Consider the following 27,913-nt stretch of genomic DNA (forward strand, 5'->3'; position numbering starts at 1 on the left):
AAGGAAAGTGAGATGAAATTGGTTTCTCTTGGTTTTTCCGTTTTTAATGAAAATGAAGGTGTGCGACTGTGTGTGACGTAACCAGATGTGAAATCTTATCTCCTCCTCTCCCCTAGGCCCTAGAACACGAACACGACTACCCAATGTCAGTAGAACCCATCTTTTCAGTAAATGCGCATTTTATCTATTTGTAGTATCAGTCTAGGTATCTACTTATGCTTTGTAAGCCAATTCTATGGCCTATGGAACCCGAAGGTTCAATACCGCGTTCAGAAAAGCTCTCCATTGACTTCCATCCTTAGCCAACTGGATCCAGTTTCTACTTTGCATTCCTATTTTTGCGAGATCCATCTTAATATTGTATTCCCATCTGCGCCTACGTCTTCCTAATGGTCGTTTTCCGATTGGTCTTACCGCTAACACTTTGAAAGCGTTCATACTTTCTTCCATCCTGGCTATATGTCCTGCCCACCTAAGCCTCCTAGACTTGATGACCCTAACAATGTTTGGTAAGCCGTATAATTTATGAAGTTCCTGGTTATGAAGTTTTCTCCTCTACCGATTCCCGTTCCTCTTGGATCCGAATATTCGTCTGAGGATTTTGTTCTCAAATACTTTCAGTCTATGTTCTTCCCTCAGAGTAAGCTACCATGTTTCAAAATCATACAGAACAACAGGCATGATTATCGTTTTATATATTTTAAGCTTCAAATTCTTCGACAGAATTCACAACAAGAGATTTGGAACTGAATAATAATACGAATTCTCTGTTTTTAGTCGATATTTAATTTCTTCGTGAATATGATTTTCGTCTGTTAATATTGATCCTAGATTTTTGGAAGTACCCACTTTATCAAAAGTATTATTTAATATTTTAACGCATTCATAATTTGCCGTGTTACGGTGCCGACGCACTTCCATGTATTAAGTTTTCTCTGCATTTCTTTCTATTGTTCTCCTATCATCCCCTATTAAATTTACATAATCAGCGTACGCATAACCTGGGGAACTCCGTTCAACTCTAGGAACTGGTTGCTTTTTTTGATTTTCCTCATAGCGTATTGCAGGGCAAAATTGAATAATAATGGCGACAACGCATCTCCTTATTTCAGGCCATTCTCGACGTGAAAGCTCGTGGACAAAAATTTTCCTACCCGGACTTTACTTTGGGATTATGCCTTAATTAATCTAATTAGCTTTTTCGGTATTCCAAATTCTGTAAGAACGTTGTACAATATTTCTCTCCTAACCGAGTCGTAAGCCTTTCTAAAATCAATAAATAGTTGATGTACCGGGCTACTGTATTCCCACTTCATTTCGAGTATTTGGCGAATTGTAAATATTTGGTTGTTAGTTGATCAATTTCGTCTCAATCCGCACTGATAATCTCCAATAATTTCATCTGCATATGGTGTCAATCTTGCTAATAGAGTGTTTGAAAGGATTTTATAGGATGTTGACAGATGAGAAATGCCGCGTAATTATTACAGTTAGTTTTGCCGCCTTTCTTGTGGATCGGAACAATGATTAATTCTTTCCACTTTTGTGGCAATTCTTCCTTGTTGTAGATAAGGAGGATGAGTTTGTGTATCTTGTTCCACAATTTTTCGCCTCCAGATAAAATTAACTCAGCCGGAATTTCGTTTACACCTGGAGATTTGAGTTTCTTTAATTTCTTTATAGCGATTTCTACTTCTATTCGGTTGGGTTCTGGAATATATGGTTCTGCGGTGTGTATCTCCCTTTCTCCCCGCACATTAGCTTTTTGCTGCGTGTTAAGGAATTCGTCAAAGAAATCTTTCCATCTATTTAAAATGCTATCTGTATTAGTGAGAACTGTTAAATCAGCTTTCTTTAATATAAGCACTAGGTTGATAGCCTTTCTTAAATTCGTTGATCCCTTTATACATGTCCAAAATGTTTTTATTTTCTTTAAGTTCCTTAATTTTAGCTTTAAAAAAATCGCGTTTCTTTGTTCTAAAAGTTTTGGAAGTTTCCCGCCTGATGTCTATGAAATTTTGTGTAGTTATTTCATTCGGATTTTGTAGCAAATGTAATTTTGCCTGTTTTCTCTTCTCTGCTAGTTCGAACCATGGTTTGTTCCTACGTATTTCCGCGTGTCCCAATTTTTCTTTTGAGAGAGGATGCTTCGTAAGCAAAGAAAAGAATTCAATTGCTGGGATATTTTTCTCCATAATCTTAAGGTTACATCTGTTAACTAAAGAGTATATGATATGCGTCAGATTTCTCTAACGATTCCTGTAATGTTATTGAGATTATCATCATTTTGCTCAAATACGAGTATTGCTGCGTCATACATTAATTGATTTTCTTTCTTCATAGTTTTGGGGAAGTCATTATTTATATTATTATAATATTATAAGACAATTTTAACGTTGATCTTTGTGGATGCCTAATTAGAAACAACCAATTATAAATTTGCATCTATTTAGATGTCAGAATGTGTTCACGACAGTGGTATGTAATACTAATATATGTACTACTACTTCATCTACATCGCCTAATATATAATATTCTCTACAACAGATTCACCTCAGAAATCAGATTCATCTACCGTAATATGAGTTTCATCTCCCTTCTCTAGAATAAGCCTCAAATCTGCCCACCACCCAATGTTGAAGACAACGAATAGCGAATTTAGGATTTTGTTTCGAGGGGCTATGTCCAACACAAGGAAAGAAGTGGGCAATTGCCCACCTGAGTTTGACAATTAAATATATTTTAATTTATGCATACATGGTAAATTGAAGTTATAATGGGAAGAATTGCCGACCGATAAATCCTATATGATATGATACAAAAATTTTAAGAATGAATCTAATCCTTTATTCTATTTACGCAAGAAAAAGAAGCATCCTCTTGGCCTTCCTAATATCCCGGGCTAATTATTCCCCCGTTTTGATTTTCTTTAATTCAAACATTTTCTTCTTTTAAAAATAACTAACCGATATAATTTTTCCTTTGTTATAATAACCAAAATCCTGTCATGTTGATATCCGCGCAAGTTGGTGTGGAACACCAGTTTCGCTTATTAAACCCTCTTAGTTTTGGTGTTACTGATGGCGGCCGACTTGAATCACAACTGACAACGGTCGATAAAGTATGATAAGCGAAATTAAAGAAAGTAACATCAAGAAAAGAAACAGAAAAGTAGAAAGGACGAAAGAAAGAACAAAAGGACGCAGTTCTTATATGGAATGAAATTTGACAAATACAGTATTATTTCTGAACAAAAAGCATAAGAAAATGGAAAGTCAATGGCATTCTTAGAAATGGTAAGAAGGATTATTGTTGTGCATGGAATGCGAAAAACAAACAAATTTATTTCGGAGAGAGCTTGAGCCCAGTTCGATAACTCCCTGAATATGCCACTGAAGACAATTCTGCTCCCCTGATCCTCCACAGCATTGTTTTTCAACTTCATAAATATCTTGAACATCGATATATATATATATATATATATATATATATATATATATATATATATATATATATATATATATATATATATATATAATATGGGAATGGTCTTACCCAGTGGCGGCTAATGTAAGTGTTGCAGCGTTGCGCAACGACCAAAGTATTTCAAGAAAAAAATATTATTATCAATAGTAGTAAAGAACAGAAAAATACTTTTTAATGCTTGCATATATACACTTTAAATAACTTATTTTTTACTTCTGTAACTGTCCGTTCCGTTAATCCGTTTTAAAAAGCGAAAAATAATCCGTCACAGAGTCTCTAATTTACATTGTGTTGCAGCGAGCATGCAACGACCAGATTCCTTCAGCGCGGGAATTGGAGCAAATGTTAAGTCTCCTTTTCCCTATCTCAGAAGTTAAAGGGACTGGTCGTTGCAGTGCTTCTGCAACACAGCACGATTTCCAGTGAACGAGAAGGTTTTTTACGCTAAATAAGATTTCTGAATTTTCTTTCACTAGCAATTAACAAATGGAATTTGTTTTTATGCATTCATATTTTTAAATTACGGGACCATACTCAAGCAAATCAATATAATGACAATTAAAAAAAGTGATTGCAGAATTACAAAATAAGAAAGAAAATATCTAGTAGAGGAGAAAACAAATGAAAGTAGACCCACATTTACAAGTTAATTCTTAGCTTATATTGATAATGAAGGCTTCTTCTACAGTTATTTGTGAATCAAATATTAATAAGTCAGTATGTAGAATCGCCCCCCCCCCTCCTCTGTGGATAGTATTTTAGTATAAACATTTCTTTTATAAAATAAGTATATTTTATACTCTTGGTAATTTCCACATAAAACTGTATGATGGGGAACGCCACATTGAATTTGGGACTAATTAGCAATGCTCAGGGGCGTAGCCACGAGGTGGTCCACCGGGTCCGGACCTCCCAAAAATTTCGAAACTTGACTAACATTTGTACACTTTCTTAACGAATTATACTTGTTTAACAGAGAAACGATTGACGTAGGCTAAATATTTTATTTTACGCCTCATCATGTACTCTTCTTTTCTTATAAAAATAATCGTTCCATCATTTTTTCTAAAAATATAGATGACAGTAAGTAAGAATTACTTATCGTCTTTTCGGGTGCAGTATAAGACAGGTTCCATATTATGTAGACGTATTGGACCTCCCTCAAATACTTTGGACCCCTCCCAGTCAATTTCTGGGTGTAGAACCGGCAGTGCTGTTTGTTTTGATGTTCTTTGATTTTTTTTTTTTTTTTTTTTTTTTTGCTTACGTTACATGCTGATCCTTTATCTGGCGGGTTTCGAGGTTTAATTTCCATAACATATCACATTGGTAGGCATTGTTTCGCCTCATGTGGAAGTATATTGTGTTCATCGTGCATTGCGTAACAACCAAGACGAATGATTTGGAATGTAGTTTTTTTTTCTTTTACGCACATGTGTGTGTGTTGATGTATGAATATGTGACATTTGGAATTCATATACCAGTACCTATTTTGTATCAGCTGCTTTGGCTTTTAATTATTAGGTTTAATTTTATTGTATGTGCTTTAATTCTGTAAATAACCTACAAATTCTGAATGAATTGTATTCCATGACTTCTATAAATAACTTACAAAAAACATTGACCAGCTTTCAACTGAAGAAAAATTTGCAAATTAAAGCTTAGACAAAACAAGCAAAGGGCAATTCAGGAGAGTGTTCAAAAAAAAATCCAGTTTAAATTTACAGGATATATTATGCAGTAGTTGTTTGCACCAGATACATTTCCTCAATTTATTTTAAATTTTCCTGGATAAACTGTGAATAAAGTGTGTTCAATGTACATTTTTTTTATAACACTAATCTCTGCTACGAACTCTCTTCAGTCAACGCTGAAGAGGAATTCGGATCACTGTCAAGGACTGAGTTTGCTAGAATGAATCGTTCGCAATAATCTAGAAAAAATATTTAGTAAATCTACAAAGCTTTGAAATTAATATTAACAGTACCTATGGCGTAAGCAAAAGACGAAAAGTTTTTTCCACCTGAGAAAGAATTGACACTTTCAAGGAATTGAATGTCCCAAGAAAGGTTATCACCATTGGTTATGCTTTCCATCGAAAAAGACCTGACAATAAGAATACCAGAGGTCAACCAGCATGTATTAGACAGATTTGCTCCAATCAAAGAGAGGAGAATGAACTTACTAATTAATTAAGGTGATTAATCGGATAAAATGTTCTACATTTTTTTATTTTTTAAAACTTTTAATTTAATTTAACATGTCACATAGCATTTGCATCTAAAGTTATGCCGATTAGTCAATGAGTCAACTTTATATCTTCTGTCTCTTATCGCTCGTACTGCAACACCCGAAACCACAATCCACCGGCCGCCACTGGTCTTACCCGTCCCCCCAATGTTGAAGACAGATTTGCGCCGATGGTTAGTAGCTATAAATGGAGTCTGAGGAGTAATTTCAAGAAATGAACCTTATGTAATTAATAGAGGGGCTGGGGAAGGGCGAGGCGGGGTTGGAGGTGGATAAATATTGTAAGAGTATGGTGAAATTTGATATTCAAGTTGTATATAATTACATTATTATTATTATTATTATTATTATTATTATTATTATTATTATTATTATCAAATTCACTGTTGGATATCAAATTTCACTGTTAGTTTTCTTGGCTTGTAAATATGTTAAACTTATAGTGGCTGTATATGTTTTTGTGATAATCCAAGTATCAGTCTCCTAGATTTTCGTAAGCTACTATAAAGGTGATACTAAATCTTTCAAATAAGTACAGATAACAGTCACTAAAGTTCATAATTGATTTTTCGAGAACATGTTGGCCCTGATTGATATAACACATCACTACCTTTCCATTTCAAAAAAGAAAAAACAGATTTCAAAATGGCGGATTTCAAGATGGCGGCGGAGCTTCTCTTTCGCTAATATGTGAAACTACCACTATTTACTTGTCTATCTTTCAGTATTTTCACAATTCAACAGTTTATTTGTTGTATTTCAATAACATAGCAGAGCCCTTCTCCCACAAACTTTGACCCTTTTCCTCCTCCGTTTCTTATGGCACACAGCCGCTATAACTTTGCACATATACATATTTTTACATTCTTTATCAGGCGCACTATGTCTCATCCCGCAACTCGATTCATCCATTTGGACCCTTTACTTGTGAATACAGAGGTGCCTCCTTCACGTGCTTGGGCACAACCATCACACCATTGTCCCGCACCCCAGAAGACAAGTTATAAGGGAGTTGGCTGTGAGAAAACCAAGACAGGTTGCTTTGTATTCAATGTTGTAACTTTTTCCGTTCTTAAAATCATCATTATGGGATATTTAAAGCTCAATTGTGTCATTTTCAATGGAAAGTTGTGCCTACTCTAAAACAAATCACAGGTACAACCTATCCCCTAAAACCCACCCGAAGAACCCATACTCGAGCATCATGCACCTAAGAGCTTGCTGTCCACCACCTATAAACCACTCTGTATCAATATTGAAGAAGGCAACTACGCGAAGACAAAACAAATCTATCGTCTTGTAGAGTGTCAATTGAAACGAACCTACTATATAGATGAATTAATCTCCTTACGTTTTTTAAAAATGAATTTACCTGCTTTTACTATGTTCAGAACCATCGAGGAATCATATCGATATCTAGTTTATTCCAACATTTGATTACTTTGTTGGCTATAACCCTTTAATGTTTATTACGTAAATATAGAAATACTAAAAAACTTGTTTCTTTGTTAAGACATCTTCGCATTAGCTATTCTTGATTTTTTTTGATAAATCTAGAAGTTGTCTACGCACACATCAATGATACTGATTTTATCCTTTGGATATATTTGCGGATTAGAGACCTTATTGCTCTTTACCATGTAAGTTAAGGTCTACCTAAGTGATTTTCTCTGATTATGAACATATTTTCTTTAAATAGATACATTTTCTGCAAAAACTGTTTTAAAACTTACCTCGTATTTTAGTAGTACATTTACAGACTACTTACGGGGGAGGGGGATATTGACTATAAAATTATATGCATACCTTACACAACAGCAAAAATACTTTTGTTTTACATTCATCTAAAACTGAAACTGAAATTACCTTGGCACCTGTTTCCTTTTCCACTACAATTTTCTTTATCACTGGCACCAATAGCATAAGCATGATGCTTACGATCAAAAAAGCCACGGAAGAAAAGTGTGGTTCACGTATATACACATTCTTTACGTGTGGAGGCTGTGGAAATTCTTGGATGTGTAGCTAAAAGAAAAGAGGATGTAAAATAGAAAACACTTGAAGGACTTACCGAAAAAAATTATGTATCTTGCATACTTATGAAAATCGAGATTTTAAGATTTGAATAATTTTGATGTAAATTTGTCTCCAAAAAAAAATGTTCAAGATCAAACTGCATACCCCAAACTGCAATGGAATGCTCATGTTTCCAATAGATTTCTGAGATATGAATTAAAGATTGGTCTCAGTGGTGCTATCCAGCCGGTTCGCACCGGTTCGCTAGAACCGGTTTTTAAAATATTTCGAGTTCGCAGAACCGTTTGTTATACCCAGACATAAACACACACACACACACATAACCTAGTCAAGAGTGAAAGAAAGAATCCAAGTGAAAATATTTCAGTACTTTTCCCGCTCGCTTGCATTGTTGTGAAAGCAAGCAACTTTGAATTGTTTCAATTCAGTGGGCAAGACAGAAATTTGAACATGAATTCCTTGGTTTTGCACGGAATATTGGGATCTGTGAGTGTAATGAACGTAATACATATCTAATGTCTATTACGTTTGCTACCTACCTGTTTTTGAATGACTCTGATATGTTCATTAATTCCGGAGATATGCGCCTTCGAAGCAACGTGTACGAAATAGAGTGGTTTTCATCAATATTTGGAAAGATTGCTTGTCATGCCCCTTCTCAAAATATGGTATTTTCCTGATATATATATATATATATATATATATATATATATATATAGATATATATATATATATATATACAGAACAACCAGTTATATATATATATATATATATATATATATATATATATATATATATATATATATATACAGAACCGGTTGTTGCAAAATTAGAATAGCACCACTGGTTGTCCGAAGTTAATAAGTGCCTGGAGATTATTAGAAATATGAAACAAAAAAATAACATAATTAATGTGTCAGTGCATAAAGGCTAAGCCCGTGAAAATAATAATAGCAATAAGAGAAACAGTAAAAGTAAACCTCAGCTGGTACCAATTAAACGTTTCAGTAGATTTAGTCTGTTCTTGATTTGAGTATCAATTTTCTTAAGATGCGGAGTCCACGCAAGCTTCATGTCAAATATCACTCGAAGATAAGTAAGAGACGATGTAAGAAGAATTGGCGTCAGCTCACATGACTCTTTAATAAATTCAGATTTCGAAACACACTGGATCGCCTGTGTCGTTGTAGAAATACAACAGGTTGTGTTTTTCAAGAGTTAATGCTGAATCTCCACACGTGACACCAACGGGCAAATGTGTTGATAGCAGGCTCCATGAGCCTGGTGATACGCTGGATAGTGCGAGCTGTTGTGAGATGTGCTGTGTCGTCAGCGAACTGATAAGACAGACGTAAGAAGTGAGTCTGAGATCAGTAATGTAAAATAAGTACAGCCAAGGAGACAAAGAGGAACCTTGAGGTACGCCAGAGTGTAAGGAGATAGCGCGTTGTTGTTATTTGAAATATATGCAAGACGTTTTGTTGATTAATCGTTGTAAGATATGGGCAGCAGATAGTTACGTAATTTGTATATGAAGTCAGGATGCCAGACTTTATCAAATGCCTTTTCCCAATCAAACATACACTATCTTTTTTAAAACTGTCTTTCATTCCCATCTTGCAATGGGCGGGCCGTAGAAGGTTACGCATTCTCTTTGGCCAGTGTGATGCTTTACTGTGATTAATATGGTGATGGGGAAACAGGTTGCAATAGATTTTGTAGATTCGATCAGAAAATCTCTACTTAGTAGTAGGGGTTTTTCAGCTGTATTATTGAAGTACTGTGGAAGGAATATAAAACTTTGTTGGTGGACGGGTTATGGAGAGTTTAGCCATAAAAACGGTGATAAAGGTGACAATGTAAAGCGTGTATTGGGGCCACTCTATTAGCGATATAATGAGGATTGTTTTAGTATATTCTGCACTCGGGGTTATAGTCATCTGAATTGGTTTCTCTTTCGTATATTGCTAGGAGATGGTCTATAGGAGGATATCCAGTACGGGGAAGAGCAGGAGTCTGACCTAAGAGGTCGATGATCGTAATATGAGACATGGCTATGTGATGGGTAATGTATCGTGTTCGGCTATATAGGTGATCCAATATGGAAGGCATTGTGGTATGTTGATAGATCTCGTCATTTGAAATTTGATAGGACAGAGAATAGGCAATGCGCAGCGCCTGGCGCTCGAGGAGTTGAAGGCGGCCATAAAACTGAGGAGTCACTGAAAGACAAGCTTGGTGTCCGTAAGTCATAGCTGGTCGAACGAAAACTTTGTAGGTATGCAGTAATACCTTAGCATTTAAACCCCAGGTTGTGCCTTTTAAGTTTCGCAATAGGTTTAGAAGACGGAGGATGTCTTTCTCGAGAGGAGCCAGGTGTGTGCGCCAAGTGAGATGTTTATCAAAATGTATAACAAGATATTTAACGCTATTGTTTAACGAGATCTCTGAGCCCAGTACCGTAATATGAAGACGCTCAGGATTGCATGTGGGACAGTACTTGTGTTTTTTGCGACCAAAAAGCGCCATTTGTGTTTTGTTTGGGTTGAGTTTAAGCTTCCAACGTAAACACCAGGAGATTAAGTTATTTATTGCTGCTTGTAATAGAAGATTGATGCGCTCTACAGAGGAGCTGAGAGCGAGATAAGCTGTGTCATCTGCGAACTTTAAAGCATGAATTGGAGGTGACGGAGAAGGCATATCGGCTACGTATAGGATATACAGAAGTGGAGAGAAAACGGATCCTTGAAGTACTCCTGCTTTTAAAAGAAATTCGTGCGATTGTCCCTGGCGGAGTTGTATAAATGCACGTCTCTGATAAAGGAAATTGGTGATCATTCGGACGTAATGGAGTGGTAGAAGGCGTTTGAGTTTGAATATCAGCCCTTCGTGCCAGACGGTATCAAAGGCACGTTCTATATCAAATGAGATAAGCACAAATGGAAGGTGCTTATTATAGTGGTTCATTACGAGCGAAGAAAGTTTGAGTAGTTGGTCACTAGTGGCGAGAAAAGGTCGAAATCCTGCTGGAGTAGAAGAAAGAATATTTCGGGCGGCGAGAAAAGGATGAAGCCTTTTAAATAGAATCCGTTCCAGAGTTTTACTGAATACAGAAATTAAACTAATGGGTCTGTATGATGTTACGGATGCCGGATCTTTTTGTGGTTTTAAGAAGACTATTACTTTAGCGAGCTTCCACAGGATAAGAAAATATCCTGTTGTAAAGATGATGGTACAAAGAATGGCTAGCAGTGTATAAAAGTTTGGTGATGCCTGGGAAAGTTGGCGATAAGTGATTGAGTCTGCACTTGGTGCCGTATTAAGCCTGTTATGTAGAACATGATGGATATCCTGTGGAGTTATTGGGACTAGGAGGTCATCGGCAGTGTCGATTGGTTCATCAAACCGGGCTTGCAGTGATTGTTGAGTCGGATAGCCTTCTAGTTCAATATGCTGGTGAGAAGGATGAGCAAAAATTGGATCGGAATGGGGTGTAAAAACGGTTTCGAAATATGCGGCAAATGCTGTTGCTTTATCAGTATCGGTGGTTGGAGCCGTACCATTTACGAGGAGAGGATATTGCGGACCTTGTTTCTAATAAGTCAGTTGTTTCAGTAAGTTCCAGAATTTCGTCGGGTTCCGCTCATTTTGTAGTTGGTTACAGGAATTTCGCCAGGTAAGACGTTTTTGGGCTAGGACATAGTGCTTGACCATTCTCTGAAACTGCTTGTGAAGATTGAAAAAATATGGATCCTGTGTTCTTCGGTACTCGGTAAGGTATGCATGGGAACGATCCAGAAGGGTAATGGCATATGGAGGTTAATTAGGCCGGAGCGGATGAGAAGTAAGTTTAGGTATTGCATGTTCGGTTGCATCAGTAATTACTTCCGTTAAAGTCTCTGGTAATAGATCTATTGATTCAAAAGTGATAAGAGTGGAATTAGTTTCGGCGAATCTGGCGGTGATGTGTGTTTGATATTTGGTCCAATTGGCCTTATGGAGGTGAAGATACTAGAGTTTGAGTGCGAGCTGGTTGTTGTATCGTAAGAAGAATCGGAAGATGATCACTCCCTATGGTGTCCAGAAACTTCGATAGTAGATGAAGTCAAAAGGTTATTTGAAAGTATTATTACATCCGGCGTTGTTTCACTTCCGGGGCGTGTGGACTGTGGGATGTCAATGAATGATGCATTGGTAGTTAGTAAGAAGTCTTGGAAGCGTTCTTTTTGTGTTGCAGTGCGAGAATGGTAATTAAGGTCAGCCAGTAGAGCGTACGTCTTAAAATGGAGGTCCAGTTATGTAAGAAAACGATAAGGCAATGGTTGTGTTGATCGGACATAAATAGTTGCGACTGTGATAGCTCGATCTGAAAAGTAGACGTTGCCAATGACGTGCTCCGGATATTGTTCAGAATGACGTGGAATAATGGAACGTTTCGGTAGGGAACACTTGAGAGCTAAGGCAGCACCGCCTCGGGCTACATTCTGTGATAAATCGGAACGGAGTAAATGATAATTAGGTATATAGCAGTGGTTGGATTTTTTCAGAAATGTTTCGTTAAGAGCTATATAGGTACAGTCGACATTATGAGCTGCTGCCTTCGTTTCCAAAAGTAATCTGTTAGTGGGTAGAGATCGTATGTTGTTGAACATGATACGGATGATACTTTTTCGCCGAGTTGAATGATTCATGCTGCTGTACCACAATGGAAGTGAAAATAGGTATATAATCCGGAACAAGTAGCTGCCATATGTAAATGGAAAATATCAAAGGCCGTCTTCTGAATGTGTTCGAGTATTCGCTGACGCTCAAATGGAAAGAGAATTTGTAGGACAAGAGTCGTAAAATAAAGTACGTTTTCGATAGTAGGTGGAGGAAGGATTGATGTTTGAGTACTGGTGGTTATGGTTGTAGTGTTAGGATCATTATGAACACGGAGCGGAACTACCGTTTCCGGTTTTGCAGGATTTGGTTTCGGTTTGCTGGTGCATTTGTACGAATAAGTAGGATGCGGGCCGTCACAAGTATTACAAGTAGGCTGTTGGTTAAGTTGGGTACAGTTTTTAACTGCGTGAGGTCCTTTGCAGTGAGGACAAATAACCTGGCTTGTACATTTATGCGTAGGGTGATCGTTATATTGTAAGCATTTTGCGCAGCGAAGAGATAGTGGAGGTAGTGTGTGAGAAGGTTCTACTAGGTGATAATGACGATAAAAGAGCTTCGTTGGATGGATGTTATCAGCTTGCAGTTCTTCCAGAATTTCTTTCTCGGTATAAGCAGGATCGACGCCACGAATGATAGCTGATAGTAGAGGAGCTCGGCATGGAGGCGGTTGTAGTTTGGTTGTAGAGGATTTTAACTTCTGCATTCGGGTAGTTGAACCGAAAGATGTCTCACTGACTTTATAGCATAGATGGTTATAAAGGGTTTGATTTGTAGTTTTGAGGATGATGCCATTTTCTGTAGGAATAATACAATAGATATCCTCACGGGTGCAATGACGAAGTAGTTTCTGGAAAAAGTTCTTGGGATGTTTGGGATCTTGAGGTAAATTGGTGAAGAGTATTGCATCAACAGCAGGAGTCGAGTCGGTCGATTAGTAGTCCATAGCAGGATCAACTGAAATAGCCAGTGGAGCTGGACGAGTTTTGCCTGGAGATCTAATGGCTTTGCTGTACTTCGATATTTGGGTGATCGGGAACGATCACGGGAGCCTTGCGAACTAGTCGAGGCAGTGGAATTTCGACGTAATTGAGAGCGTTCTTCCATGTCACCTTCGGAAGAGTTCCGTGATATGCCAGTGACAATCTTCGGAATCGTTTTCTGGCGGCCCGGAGGCCCTACCTTCGGCGGTGGAGGAGGCTCCATCCCAAGCCCGAAAAGAGGTTGAACGTATAGATAGGTGCCAACCGAAGATTAGTACTTTACCAGTAGTAAGGGCAGAGTTATAATTCAAGTTTTGTTAGTAATAGTTCGGCGTACCGCTAACACGTAAGTGTTGCGCCTCGCCTTAATTTTGAGCGGACTTACAAACCGCGTTAGTAAGAAACAGAGCAAGATCACAAGGAATCACCTGCAAACAAGGCACAGATGATAAGCGCAAAAATAAGAAAGTCAATCCTTCTCGAAAGATGAAAATCTTTCTCTGTCCTTGACATAGGATGAGTGCGTAGATCTCACAGATACGTATGCAATATCTGATCACTGGGTTATGCACCGATCGCTATAAGCAAGGCTAGGAATTCAAATAGTATGGTACACATTCATACATTGTTTTCCTTTCAAGAACAATAAAAAATTTGCAAGCGTTGCAAAAAGCATAATTAAGATATGTGAATATACATTAATTTCACTTTATAATACTACTAGACACAACAAACAAAGGATGGAAACACTTAATATAAACAATCAAATGTTCAAATTGTACATATAGAAAACAAAAAGTCCATATCTAAACATCCTAGCATATATAGCACCACCTAGTGAACAACTGTGTAACTTACCTCAGCATTAGTGGGTTCATTCGTGCAATGTGTGCATTCGTGCTGTGTGTGAATTCGTGCAGTAGTGTTTCCCCTTTATTCAAATTCCGTTTTATATAAGTTTGCTGTAATTTTATTTCACATATGTTTATGTGAAAAGTACCTCTTCCCCGTCTTCCCGTCTTTAGCTTTGAGGCAATAAGCAACACACACACACATAACAATACATAGAATAGGTAAGCCTACATCTTTCCACTAACCATAGTAATTTTTCACCTGCAGGAAAGGAGTACTTCCGCTTATAATGACAAATGGTGGTGTTTTGTAATCCTGTTATATTTGTTTGCTAGTAAAATTAGTGTTCCTTTTCAACATCCGGATTATATGGAACATGCATCTACAGTTGAAGGTAAAATTCGAATCGTCGTAGACCAAATTCAGTAGGAAATATGATATTTTGTAATTCGAAATTCCAATCATTCCTTCCATTTGCACATCATTTACCGAGAAATCTACAGGCTAATATCTTGTGTTTTCCTTCACGTTATTTCCAGATCTTTTTTAAATTAAACACAAATGATGATAATAATATATAATGAACTATCGCTATTACAAGTAAACTTAATTGTTCATATATATGGAAAATTAATTTTTTACTGGCATTTTATTTCCAATTGTAAATTTAAATCTAAAAATTTAAATTTTATTATTTGATCCATTACTGATAGTATAATAATGAAACATACATTTAAAAGTTTTTGACGTGTCGAAGTTTTAAAATAGTTCATATATTACTCTCTAACGTATTTAATCAATTGTTTTCTAGAAATTTAAAATAATATAAAAACGATACACGATATATCCTAATCTAATTCTTGGAAAATATCTAGATCAAGCAATTTCGGTGCTATATATTTTGATATCGGAAATTCATTAAATAATGCCATAAATTGGCTTTTATTGTCTATTAATTAATAAAATATCTTAAAAATATTGATAATTTGGCTGCATAATTCTCTGGAAGTCCCGGGTTTATTCATTCATATGTATATTGTTGTTATTTTTAGAATCGTAAAACTATTAACAATTAAGTTAAGCCGTTTATTTAACATAAAACATATCAACATGTTGCTAATGAATATATTTGAATACATGTTGACAAATATGTTGCTAATGAATATATTTGATATTCGATGGTATCTTACTTCTATTACGAACTATTTCTTTGATGCTTTTAATAAAGGTTAGTACTTGATGCTTTTAATAAAGGTTAGTACTACCAGAAGTTGCCTTCTGAAAAATTCCATTTTATCCTTTTTTTTTTCTTTCCCTTGTCTAGTTTCTAATACTTTAGTCACAAGTTGATTGAATATTAAAAGTATGTACTGGAGAAACATGGTGTGATGGAATTCGGTTATTATGCTATCATAAAATAATTATGTTTATTTATACTTACTTGGAAATTTGTATTGTTTGTTTTCATGTCGATATATGCCTTATCTATTAATACTTGTATTGCAGGAAAACGATATTGCACCATGACATCTAAATATAGAAAAAAAAACAATAATTATGATTATAATATATGTTTATTGATACTTGAGCTGTTATATAAATTAAAAATCTTAATTTCAAGTATCATTAATATTCTACCCAAATAATTAACCTAAAAACACCGTGAGAAAAGCATTGTTTAAATGAGTACTTCCAGCCGCGCTCTTTTATGATCTTTCAGTGTTGTGTTCCTATTTTAAATTTGATTTTCTCTTGCTTATCTGGTCATGTTCTTATAACTAATAAACAAATATTTCATATTTTATTTTTATATTTTTTTTTACTTCATAGGTGTATTTTTTTACTACTACGTTAAGCTGAGGTCTAAGTCTTATATATCCTCGGTACTGAAAAGGACGCTAAGCTTCAAATCAACCAACTAGAAGGGCTGTGCAATGTTAAGGTAGTTCCAAAGTCATGTGTTTATCCCATCAATACAAAGAAATTTTCTAAAAAAATAATAATAGGTTATGGACATTCTTTTGTGATGCGAATGAGAAAGGACTGAAAATTTTAGTTATTTTAATATTGAGTCTTCAACCCTGATTGAATCAATGAGAGTTATTACAGAGGTACATGCTTTATTCACGAGCCTTATTCCGTACTAGTCTTCGCAAAAATTGTGAAGTGTAACGCAACGCAAATCTTACCAAAAATCAATTAGAACTGTTCTGCCTATTACCGTAAACTTAAACGCACATTTTGCGTTGATTTGACGCAAACAGTTACGGAACGAAGCCCATGGACTCTCGGTCACGTGTTCTCGCTTACCTCTTTTTAGCGTTCGTCCGCCTACACTATGGAGCTTTAATCGCCTGCCCTTACATATTATGCAATGTAATCACCATACTACTAATTGAAAACTCTTATTCAGTGTTGCTAATTTGAGGGGGAAATCGCTAAATCTAGGATATTCGACTTCCGGAATAACTGCAAGAAATATTGTTTTGATTAGTGACATTTTTTGTAAGTTTTAAAAGACAATAAATTTGGCAACTTACAAATCTAGCTACTTCTGCGCTGTGAACAACTTGTTCTTCTAAAATCAGGCACTGAAGTAGAAGTTTCGATATGTTTATTTTCCTTTAGTTTATTTGAATCAATGCAAACGTCCGCGAGTTCAGCAAGCATAAAGGGTGTGACACATTTCCATTTCCTGGCTTGTTTCCTACCTATTGCCCTCTAACGGAGAACAATTTCAACTTAAAATGTCAATTAGTTTGCAGAATTTCCGTTGAAATCCACTAGTAATACAACATAACGAATATATGTAGAAGCACAGGTAAAAGTGAAGTGAGTGTAAGATTATTTTTTTTTTCTTTGTAGACTTTTAACTGTTGTGGGTTTTTAAAACGCATTTTTAATTTCATTGATGTAAAATTCACCAAATACTATAGTATATTATTATTTACTAATACTATACTAAATATTATTTATGTATTAATACTATAGTATATTAAGTAATAATAGGCAGGTCTAATAAGGTTTCTTTTTTTTCTTTTCTTCTTCTTAATTTTCAGTTTGGGCCTGGAAATGTTTCTTCCATGTTTCTCGATTTTCAACTCCCTCTTTTAACTCTCAATATTTTCTTCTATTTTTCAAATCATAGATAACTTGTTCTTCTTCTTCCCATTCCTCACTTTCCTTCCATCTTTTCTTTTATGGCGGTATGAAGAAGACAATTTCTTCGTAAGATGTCTCCAATCCAATTGGCCTTTCTATGAAGGATGCTGACTAGAAGCGTCCTATTCTCGCTTATCCGTTTTAAAGCATCTTCACCATTTCTGTCCATTTTATCTTCTCCATCTTCCTCCAACACCACATTTCGAATCTCTATAAATATTTCTTCTCTAACTTCTCTAATATCCAAGTCTCTGAACCATACAGTCCAATACTCCATATATATAACACTTAACCAACGTCTTCCTTAGTCCAATATTAAGATTCTAGTTTAGAGTGATCTCTTCCTGTTGAATGCTTCTTTGGCTATGACAATTCTTGATCTGATCCCTTTGGTTCAGTAATCGTCTCTCGTCAAAATATTTCCTAGATCCTTGAAATGATCGGTCTCTTCAAGTATTCTTTGTTCTACTCTGATCCGTAATGGTGCATTTCCACGGGATATTCTCATGACTTTCGATTTTTCGATGTTGATTTCTATTCCATATCATTTCCCAATGTTAACTATTTTGTCAATAATCTCCTGTAGTCTTTCTTCGGTTCTAGCTATAATAGTCGTATCATTTGCATACCTAATCTTGTTAATGATCTGCCCCCCAATCTTGAAATCTCCAATTCCCATTAATGTTTCCTTCATTAAACATTCATAGTAAATGTTGAATAATTCGGGTGACATACTACGTCCTTGTCTGACTCCTCTTCCAATCTCCACACTATTGGTTTCTCCTTCATTCAAGCGCAACTTGACTCGTTGTCCTAGGTACAGGTTGCGAATGAGTCGTCGGTCTCTCCAGTACTAAAAATAGTAGGGTCTATATATAGTACTAAAATGGTAATTATTGTTCATGTACTGTTCTCTGAATGACATTGTTATTACTTACATATATTTCATTCGACTCTAGTCGATTCACTTCATCTCCCATTTGGCAACTTTTTGTGTTACCTTTTTGACAACACTGCTATTATTCCCTAGCTGAAGAAGAGAGAAAAGGAAGTAGAGGGAAAATGGGGATTCTAGCGCACTTTTACTAACTCACCCCTCAATGACCCTACCCTCAATAACAATAGCGCACCCCTGCCCCCAAATATCTTCTAATCAACTTCTAATAATTTCTAGCGCACTCCCTATCCCCCAAATAATTTCTAGCACATATCAAATAACTTCTATCTCACTCTTAATAACTTCTAACACATTCTATCATTAAATTTAGTTACAAAAAATCACTAAATCTGGTTATAACCGGTTTTGACTTCAAAAAATCACTAAATTTAGTTATAAAAAATCACTAAATCTGATTATAACCGGTTTTGACTTCAAAAAATCACTAAATTTAGTTACAAAAAATCACTAAATCTGGTTATAACCGGTTTTGACTTCAAAAAATCCCTAAATCTGGTTACAAAAATCACTAAATCTAGTTACAAAATGAAAAATCACTAAATCTGGTTACAAAAAATCATTAAATCTAGTTACAAAAATGAAAAATCACTAAATCTGGTTACAAAAAATTACTAAATCTAGTTACAAAAATGAAAAATCACTCAATCTAGTTACAAAAATCACTAAATCTGGTTACAAAAATCACTAAATCTGGTTACAAAATCACTAAATCTAGTTACAAAAATGAAAAATCACTAAATCTGGTTACAAAAAATCACTAAATCTAGTTACAAAAAATCAAATATCTCCACTATTTAAGAATGTATTAAAGAAATGTAAAAGGGGTATAAATACTGACTAAAACAATTATTTTCATGTTACTGGTTGCATATGTTTAAGGATAAAATTACAAAAACACTTTTATGACTTAAAAATATCATATAAAAAAGTTAAAATTTTACTTAAAACTAAACTATACATAATTACTCACTAACACCTATCAACTACACTACACATAAAAGTTAATTAAATTTTACTTAAAACTAAACCACACATAATTACTCACTAACACCTATCAACTACACTACACATAAAAGTTAATTAAATTTTACTTAAAACTAAACCACACATAATTACTCACTAACACCTATCAACTACACTACACATAAAAGTTAATTAAATTTTACTTAAAACTAAACCACACATAATTACTCACTAACACCTATCAACTACACTACACATAAAAGTTAATTAAATTTTACTTAAAACTAAACCACACATAATTACTCACTAACACCTATCAACTACACTACACATAAAAGTTAATTAAATTTTACTTAAAACTAAACTACACATAATTACTCACTAACACCTATCAACTACACTACACATAATTACATTTTAACTATATCTTATAATGCCCCCAAGCTAATGTACTTACACCACTCTCCAGTATATATCTTTTGTCATCACTCGAATCTAATGCTAACTTATTTACAGCTATGGTATACACATCATGCTTACAACTTCGAATTAGATTTATATTTTTGTATGTTTTCGTATCATTGAATAGGGTTCGTTTATAATCATTAAATTGTAACTCTTTTGCTATTATACATTTCGTTATTCGTTTTGCTTTTTTCTTCTCTTTATTTTCAACTTTAAAGGCATACATCTTTGATCTTAACCCAACAAACTCTGTCATTATTTTACCATTGTTTTCATCCTTCATCTTTCCTAATACTTTTTTGTTTACTAGTGGTATTCCATATTGATTATCCTTTCCATATTCACTTGTATCAAATAGATCAACCATTTCCTTTAAATCTTTGTAGAAGTCATCTGTATCAATTTCATATATAAAACTATCAGTATCCATGTAACATAAGTCTATATCGATATCGTATTTAGGTTTCATAATGTTGTAATGGAAGTCATACATTAATAGTTTTGACAAATCTAGCACACTCATACCAACATATATTGGTTTGTTGAAGGTCAATTTTTCTTTTTTCATATGTATCGCGCACAAATTTTCAGCAAATATTGTTCTGTAATCAAAGTTCGGTTTCGCTATTAACTTGTCCACCCTCATTGGATTACATTCTAAGGTAATAGATGCTCTTTTTCTAATTTTATTCCATTGTTTTACCAAATACGCTATTGTTCATTAACTTGTAAAAATCTTTCTCGAAATCATTCTTAGCTCTTGTTCTCATATTTGTATTTAGATCAATATATTCCTTTAACCAGTTTGATTGCTTGAACTCCAATACTCTATGAATTTTCTTTAACATCATCCCAAGTGACATATATAGTTTTAAGTTTCTGTAGTGAATAACATCTTACTTTGTTGTAAAGCGTTGTTAATAATTTTGAATGTTTCGATCCTGGTGGACACATATTTTCTGGAGCTAATGGTAGATCTGAGTGTTTATTATGTAAGTATTCTGGATATTCTAAATCAACTTCTAATATGTAGCCAGTTTCTGAATCATCTGGAATATTCATTATGTTTATGTAAGGTTGAACCCATTTAAAGTATTTGTAAGGCATGTATTGACTCATAGCCCATCCATATAAATTATTTGCATCTAGATAAGCTAAATACTTTGAAGGTTCGTCTTTGTTATAACTTTTCATATACTTATTATTTGATTTTACATATCTCTTACTACATTGTGAAATTCCACCTCTTATACCTTTCTCTATCATTAATATTTTGTCATAGTCAGTTAACATTTCTAGTTTGATCTTAGTCATCTTTAACATTGAATCCCACGATAAACCAGGAGCAGTGAAATACCAAGCAGGATCTAAACCATATGCTTTTAAACATACATCTCTAAAACTTTCAAATACATCAGCTAATATTAATACATCTGTCTTGTTATAAAGTTCTGTATATTCACCTAGATTTTTAATATTGAATGACTTCCAAACATTTTCCGCATGCTCATAATCTTCATCACTGATGTGAGTTTTAGTAAGTTTATTAAAGAACATTTCTTTTGAAGGTAGTTTTGTTTCTTCTAATCTTTCAATTGAGTCAATATAATCATATGGGTACACACCTTTTTTTAATTACTAAATCTAATAAATCATTAGGGAAATACTTTGACGTTTCTCTATATTGTTCTTTTGTAAGGTTATTTGCTAGTTCTGCTAAACTCCTTGACATAAGCCTAAATGAATCTAGAAATCGTAAATTAATCCCATTCTTTTTATCAACTTTCACATATTTCGAGTGTGTGATATATTTTTCTTCATTGTTTGCAATTAGTTTTATTTCATTCTTATCATAAGCAAGTTCTTTAACAAACAGGTGAGTATCATAACCACTTAAGTTGTGAATAAATACTGGAATAAAATTAGGATTTCGATAGCTTAAGTTACAATAACTGTGAGCTGCACCTCTAAACTTTCCAGTTAAATGATCATGATCTCTTTTGCTTTATTTTTATTTATCTCCTTTAAACATTTTCCTAATTGATCTTTCCATTCTCTTAACTTTTTAATCATGTCATCATTATCTTTAGCGAATTGTATTTTCTTATTTAACATTTATTTGTTTTCAACAGCTGGTGGTAAATCATTCAAGTTTTTCTCACATATATGACAACTATTGGAATTATTATATCTCTCTTCCTCATCATTAGTTAGGTTATCCATTTCAACTTTTTTGTTATATATTTTCTTTATTTCTATTGCTTCTTGTTTTAACTTCTTCACAAACACCTTTGCAGCATCTAAACCAATATAACTAACAGGACTTTTATACATACCATTTGAGTATTTGATGTAATAACGTAAACTCATTGGTAAATGCTTTTGATACTTCACAGTTTTAGAACAATTATGGTCTACTTCCATTTTACATAACAAACATTCAAAATCGGCATATATCGTAAATGGTACTCTCAATGATCTATTATAATTTTGGAACTGTATTTGATTGTCATATGGTTTTGGAAGTTCTATTCTAACAGATTCATGCTCCTTGTAATATAGCTCATGTTCTTGTGATTCTATCTCATTTCTAAAATGTCTTGTTAAACACCTCTCACAGAAGTACAATTTCTCCTTATGCTTTGTTACTTGACTTCTTATTAATCTCGATAAATCCTTTATCCAACAAAAATGGTCATTATTTTCATCTTTTACATATAATAAATTGACGTGTTTGTCCTGCTTACTTTTTGTGATTTGAAGTGGGTATATATTATATTCATCATCATAACTATACACGTTAATAGATATGTTACTTCTCTTTTCAAACTTTACTATATCTTTTAATTGTACAGGAAATTCAATACCGTTACAATATTTCTCTTGTAACTCATTCACAATTTGATTATATTGTGGAGCTCTTTGAGGATCTTTTTGTGCTGGTTTTAAATAACTTGCAATAGAATACAAGAAACATTTATTATCTTTATTTTGAACATTAATCACTGCTTTCTTATCTTTAATTGGTTTGGAAAGTTCAATATAGGAAGAAGCTCTCAACGGTACATATTTATTTAGTCTGATTTCCAAGTGTTTAATTTGATGTAATGACCATCCTGATACTCTACCTTGAAATTCCCCCATCTCTCTACGTAGTTTTTGTTTAGCATGGGTTATATATTCATCTGGGTCACTTGATTGTAATATTCTCTCATTTGATGTTTTAAAATTGCGTTCTTGTACTTCTTTATCTTTAATATAATCACAAATGAATACAAGGTTGACTTTAAGTGGGTGGTGCTGTAATTCTTCCTTGATTTTGTTAATAACAACTTTCCCACTTATATTTAAAAACTTCACCGGATCTTTATATCCTATGTTTTCAATTGTGATAGTTTGCAATCGTTTCTGTATTGCTGTTTCCTTTGTTTCTACTTTAATTGGTGTTCGCTGTGGTTTCGATTCTTCAAAAACATCTTGTTTAAATGGGAATATGTTTCTAATTTGTGATCTGTTTTGTTTATCTTCATGTTGTTTAATAAGATCAATAAGTTCAGCCCTTCTTAATCTGGAATAACCTTTTATCCTCTTCCTTTTACAATGGTATTTTAGTTCATCAACTTTCATTGTGTATATAACTTTCAATTCATCTGGTTCATTTTGATATTGTTCGATTTTTTTGATTAATTCACTGTTATTTAAAGAACTATAGTCACGGATTTTTTTGACTTTACATATTAGTTTTAGTTTTGTAATCGACATCTCCTTCATCTCCTCACTAGTAAAATTAACATTATATATACTCATCCTATTTATATAGAAAAATACTGTATCGTTTTTTATCTTCACCAAATTTTTTAGATCATTTTCATAATATTTTTTTATCTTATATATACCAACATTAGCATACTCATTTTCCTAAGACAAATGCTAATATTTGCACACCCCTGCCATTGTCTACATATATTAGTGTGTTGTCTTAGTATACGACTTTTATGGGATCACCCCATCAAAGTCACTATTAATATGATAAAAACTAAATCATTTTCATAATCTCATTCATCATCATAATCATCACTATTATATTCATATTCATCACTCACCTTCTTATCCTAATTATCTTTTATGGAATAACCATAAAATATAACATTTATAATATTACATTACTCTTATCTATCCAACTATTATGTGAATCATCAAACCCTAACAATTTAACAAACATTTTATTACCTTTCTTTCTCAATATTTTTTCCAGCAAATACTCATCCTCATATTTAGTTTTTAATAATTCTTGTTCATAAAATCTTCCTCTAATTTCTTCATTGTTTAAATCTTTAATTTTATATGTTGGTGGATTAGATGGTATAACCTCATTAATAACAAATACTTCTGTTGACCAATTAGGTGTATATCCTTTCTCAAACAAACCTTTAATTTCACTTATACGAACATAATCACCAATCTTATACTTTAACTTAACAGACTTATATTCTTTCTTATACACTTTTTTCAATATCACATGCTCATTTTTCTTATTCACTTCTACAGGTTTCACACCAATTGTTCTATGTACTTTGTTATTATATTCATCAACCAAACCTTGCAATATTTTTAACCACTTATAATTACCTTGAACAGTAAATTTCTTCCACATACAGTATTTTGTTTAAGTGTTTTGTTAAATCTTTCAACAACAGAAGCTTTTTTTACCACTATATGTTGAGTAATGATTGATATTGTTTTTTCTCATCAAATCTTTAAATTCTTTATTGTAAAACTCTTTCCCTTGATCTGTTTGTAAATTGTTGGGTTTTCTTACTTTTAACACTGATTCAAATGCTTCAGTAACATTCTTCCCACTCTTATCTTTAACAGGAACTGCAAATGCATATTTCGAGAACACGTCTATTATTGTTAGTAGATACTTATACCTTTTACTGATTTTGGAAATACCTTTAAGTACTCCACTATCCATTTCTACAAGATCAGCTTGCCAAAGATCATCAATACCTTTAATCACAACACTTAGTCTAGGATAGTTTTTCCTTGCTGGTTTATGAATTTCTTCTATAATGTCTTCTCTAATACCTTTACCTTCTTCTAGTCAATCGGGCTTTTTAACGAATTGAGACTTAGTAACACCACATACAGAACAAATACCTTTCTTAATATATCTTCCATTTTTTGTTTGTTCTATCCTAATAGTATCTTTCTCTGTATCTGTTGATTTCTTACATTTAACACAATACATCATCATTATTTATTGTATAGAAAATCAGCAAAATAATTAAAATTTATCACCACCTAAAACTATACGTCTTTAGGAAAGTTCTCTTTCTATGTACATTACAACAAACAATAATTGACCTTCTTCCATAGCTGAATTTTTATTTGGCTTAATTGTAATTATATCATTCTTGTTAAAGCTACAAGGTAAATTTTCAAAGTATCACCTAAATATATCTCTAGAAAGTATTTATCCAAACTTAATTCTATATGCATTATTTTTCCATTATAGAGAAATTTGTAACCATTAGAGAGATTAAATATTCTAAAGATTGGCTCCTTAACGTTTTTAGCTCTTAGTCGATATAATAAAGGTATGATTTCTTTCTGCATAATAAATTTAGTAGTATCCATCCTAATCTTTGGAACATCTTTCTTTATGTATATGTCTTGTAACGGTTCTAATGCATCTTCAAATCGTTTTCTATCGTTCTCTAATTGAGCTTCTATTGATCTAAGTTGACTTACGCTAACAACATCATTTAAATTCTGCAACAATTTTAATTTTTCTTCACTAATATCAACATCACCTTTTCTATCTTTAACATTACCAAATATATCCATACTCATTTATTATAAAGAAAATGCCCATCCTAATTTTTCAAAACATTTCTTTAAAATCTCTATTTGTTTAGGTGAGTGTTTAAAATCAATATCAACATGAATATCATGCTTTTTCAACAGATAGTACAATACACATTTTAAGTTAATAAACAATACTCTTTTCGGATACTTTTCTATAAAGGTCGCGTGTAAGTCTTCGAACTCATTTATAAGTGTTTCTTCCATATGTTGTAATTTTAATGGTTTTTGATCGGTAACGTGATAGTGTATTAAATAGACATCATCATAATATTTTGTGTATTTGTTTTTCTTTAGTACTTCTAAAACATCTTTTGTTGATATTAAATCTTTTGGCTTATCTCTAAATTCATCATTTAACACCTTGAACACATCTTCGGGAATAATTCTATCCTGTAAAGCTTGCAAACGAGATAACTGTAACTTGAATCTTTTTGTAGTATCATACCATGGTTTTCTTACACAAGCAGCTTTCATTTCTTCATTAGTACTGTAAACCCAACCACTCTCTACAGAACAAACATCACAAATGTATCTGCTCATACCTTTTTTTAATGACTTACTACCACAATAACTGCATTTTAATGGTTTAAAGCTATAATTTGACAACAACTTCTTTAAGGTAATTATTGGATATAACTTTACCAACTCTTCTTCCGTGTACAAAAATTTAGGTATAAACATTTTCCATAAATCAATAACTGTATATACGTTGTTTTTATCTTTTAAGTCTATCTTACTAACATACTTAAAATACCGATAAAAATTAAAACTAACTAGTGCATCTAGTTCATCCTGATGCTTCTCAAAATAATCTAAAAATCTATTGTGTATAGCTTCTATATTTATCTTAAAACAAAACTTTTATGAATATATACCATAAAAGCACTTAAACTTAATAATATTTAATCATTTTTAATTATATACATAACATCACTAAAAGAATACCCTTGATTTAGAAGATTTAAAACCTTAACACAAAGATGACCACATATAACTGAATTAAAGTCTTGTATCCATTCGTCATTGTAAAATAAGTTTTTGGTTCCAAGATATTGTACTAGCTGCTTATGAGGAACACCACCATAAGAATCGAACACGTACTTTATGTTATTATCTTTCCAATAGCATATCCAATGAGTACCAATGTTTACCGATTTATCGACGTTAACTACACCACACTCATTTACATAGGGTTTTTGTGGAAGTTCGTCACTCATATATATACCTCTAAATCGTTTTATCTTTAATTCTTTAACCAACCTCTCTATATCGAAATTGGTCAATGGTTTTAGTTTTCTGACTTCTTTGGTTTACCTGCTCCCTGTTTTTCTTCTATAGCCATATTGTGTCTTTTTTGTTCTTCAAGTTCTTGTTTATTTTTCTTAGCATCAAGTACAGTTTTAGTAATCGCTGCTGCACCACCTGCTAATGAGCCAACTGCTCCTAAAGCTGCTAAAATGGACGGAATTGTAAAAATAAAACCACCCATATGCTCTTTCTTAATATTTTTCATTTGTTTAGTAGTTAGAGTTAAATCCATTCCTTCACCTTCTTTAATTTTCTTAGATTTATCGCTAAGTTGTTTCTTTGTTAATACATGATCAATATTTAAATCCTTTAGTTTACCATAAGGAACACTAAACATACAACTTTTAATAGAACACATCTTCCTATTTATTTAAGAGAAAATCTTAGTTTGTAAAAGTACAGTTGTTATAGCTCCACCAAAATCAATTAAGGAATCATTCTCATCTGTTATCCTTATCTCAAAATTATCAACCTTGTCTTTGGATATAGGGAAAAATAATGGATAAGTAGGCTCGTAAATAATACTATGTTTAAACTCGGCATCTGTTTTAAATGATGCTATAATTCCTGTTTCTCTATGTGTGTACTCAGTATCTTTAACAAACATACCATCTGCTATATTACAGTGAACATTAATTGTATCGAACGGATGAAACTTTGGTATCTTATCTCCAACATGTTCTGTGTTTCTACCTAAGTTTTTTTCACTAAAATCTAATACAGTATTAATGGTATCTAAAGTTATATTACATCGTTCGTTAAATATTTTAACTCTTTTTCTCTCTATCCTCAGTAAATTTAATATCTAAACTAGCATTAAAAGCATCAGAGTATGGAACATTTGATTTAATGTATTCCTCTAATTCTTTTAAATTATATTGACCAGGTTGAACTATAAGTTGTTTTGTAAGATTAG

The 27,913-nt window shown here is 33.3% G+C and overlaps 1 protein-coding gene across 1 annotated transcript in view; it reads right to left on the bottom strand.

The window, feature by feature from the left end:
* Positions 1–27,913, bottom strand: part of LOC145660862 (phospholipid-transporting ATPase ABCA3-like) — a 157,083-nt gene that overhangs the window by 84,852 nt on the left and 44,318 nt on the right. The window contains exons 4-5 of the mRNA XM_081726288.1: positions 15,712–15,800; positions 7,603–7,761 (exon numbers count right to left, since the gene is read on the bottom strand). Coding sequence (XP_081582414.1) covers positions 7,603–7,761; positions 15,712–15,800 — 248 coding nt within the window. The remainder of the gene's footprint in view (positions 1–7,602; positions 7,762–15,711; positions 15,801–27,913) is intronic.

This window comes from Thermobia domestica, chromosome 9, assembly GCF_964235325.1.
Source record: "Thermobia domestica chromosome 9, izTheDome1.hap1.1, whole genome shotgun sequence".
In the NCBI taxonomy this organism is placed as follows: Eukaryota; Metazoa; Arthropoda; class Insecta; order Zygentoma; family Lepismatidae; genus Thermobia; species Thermobia domestica.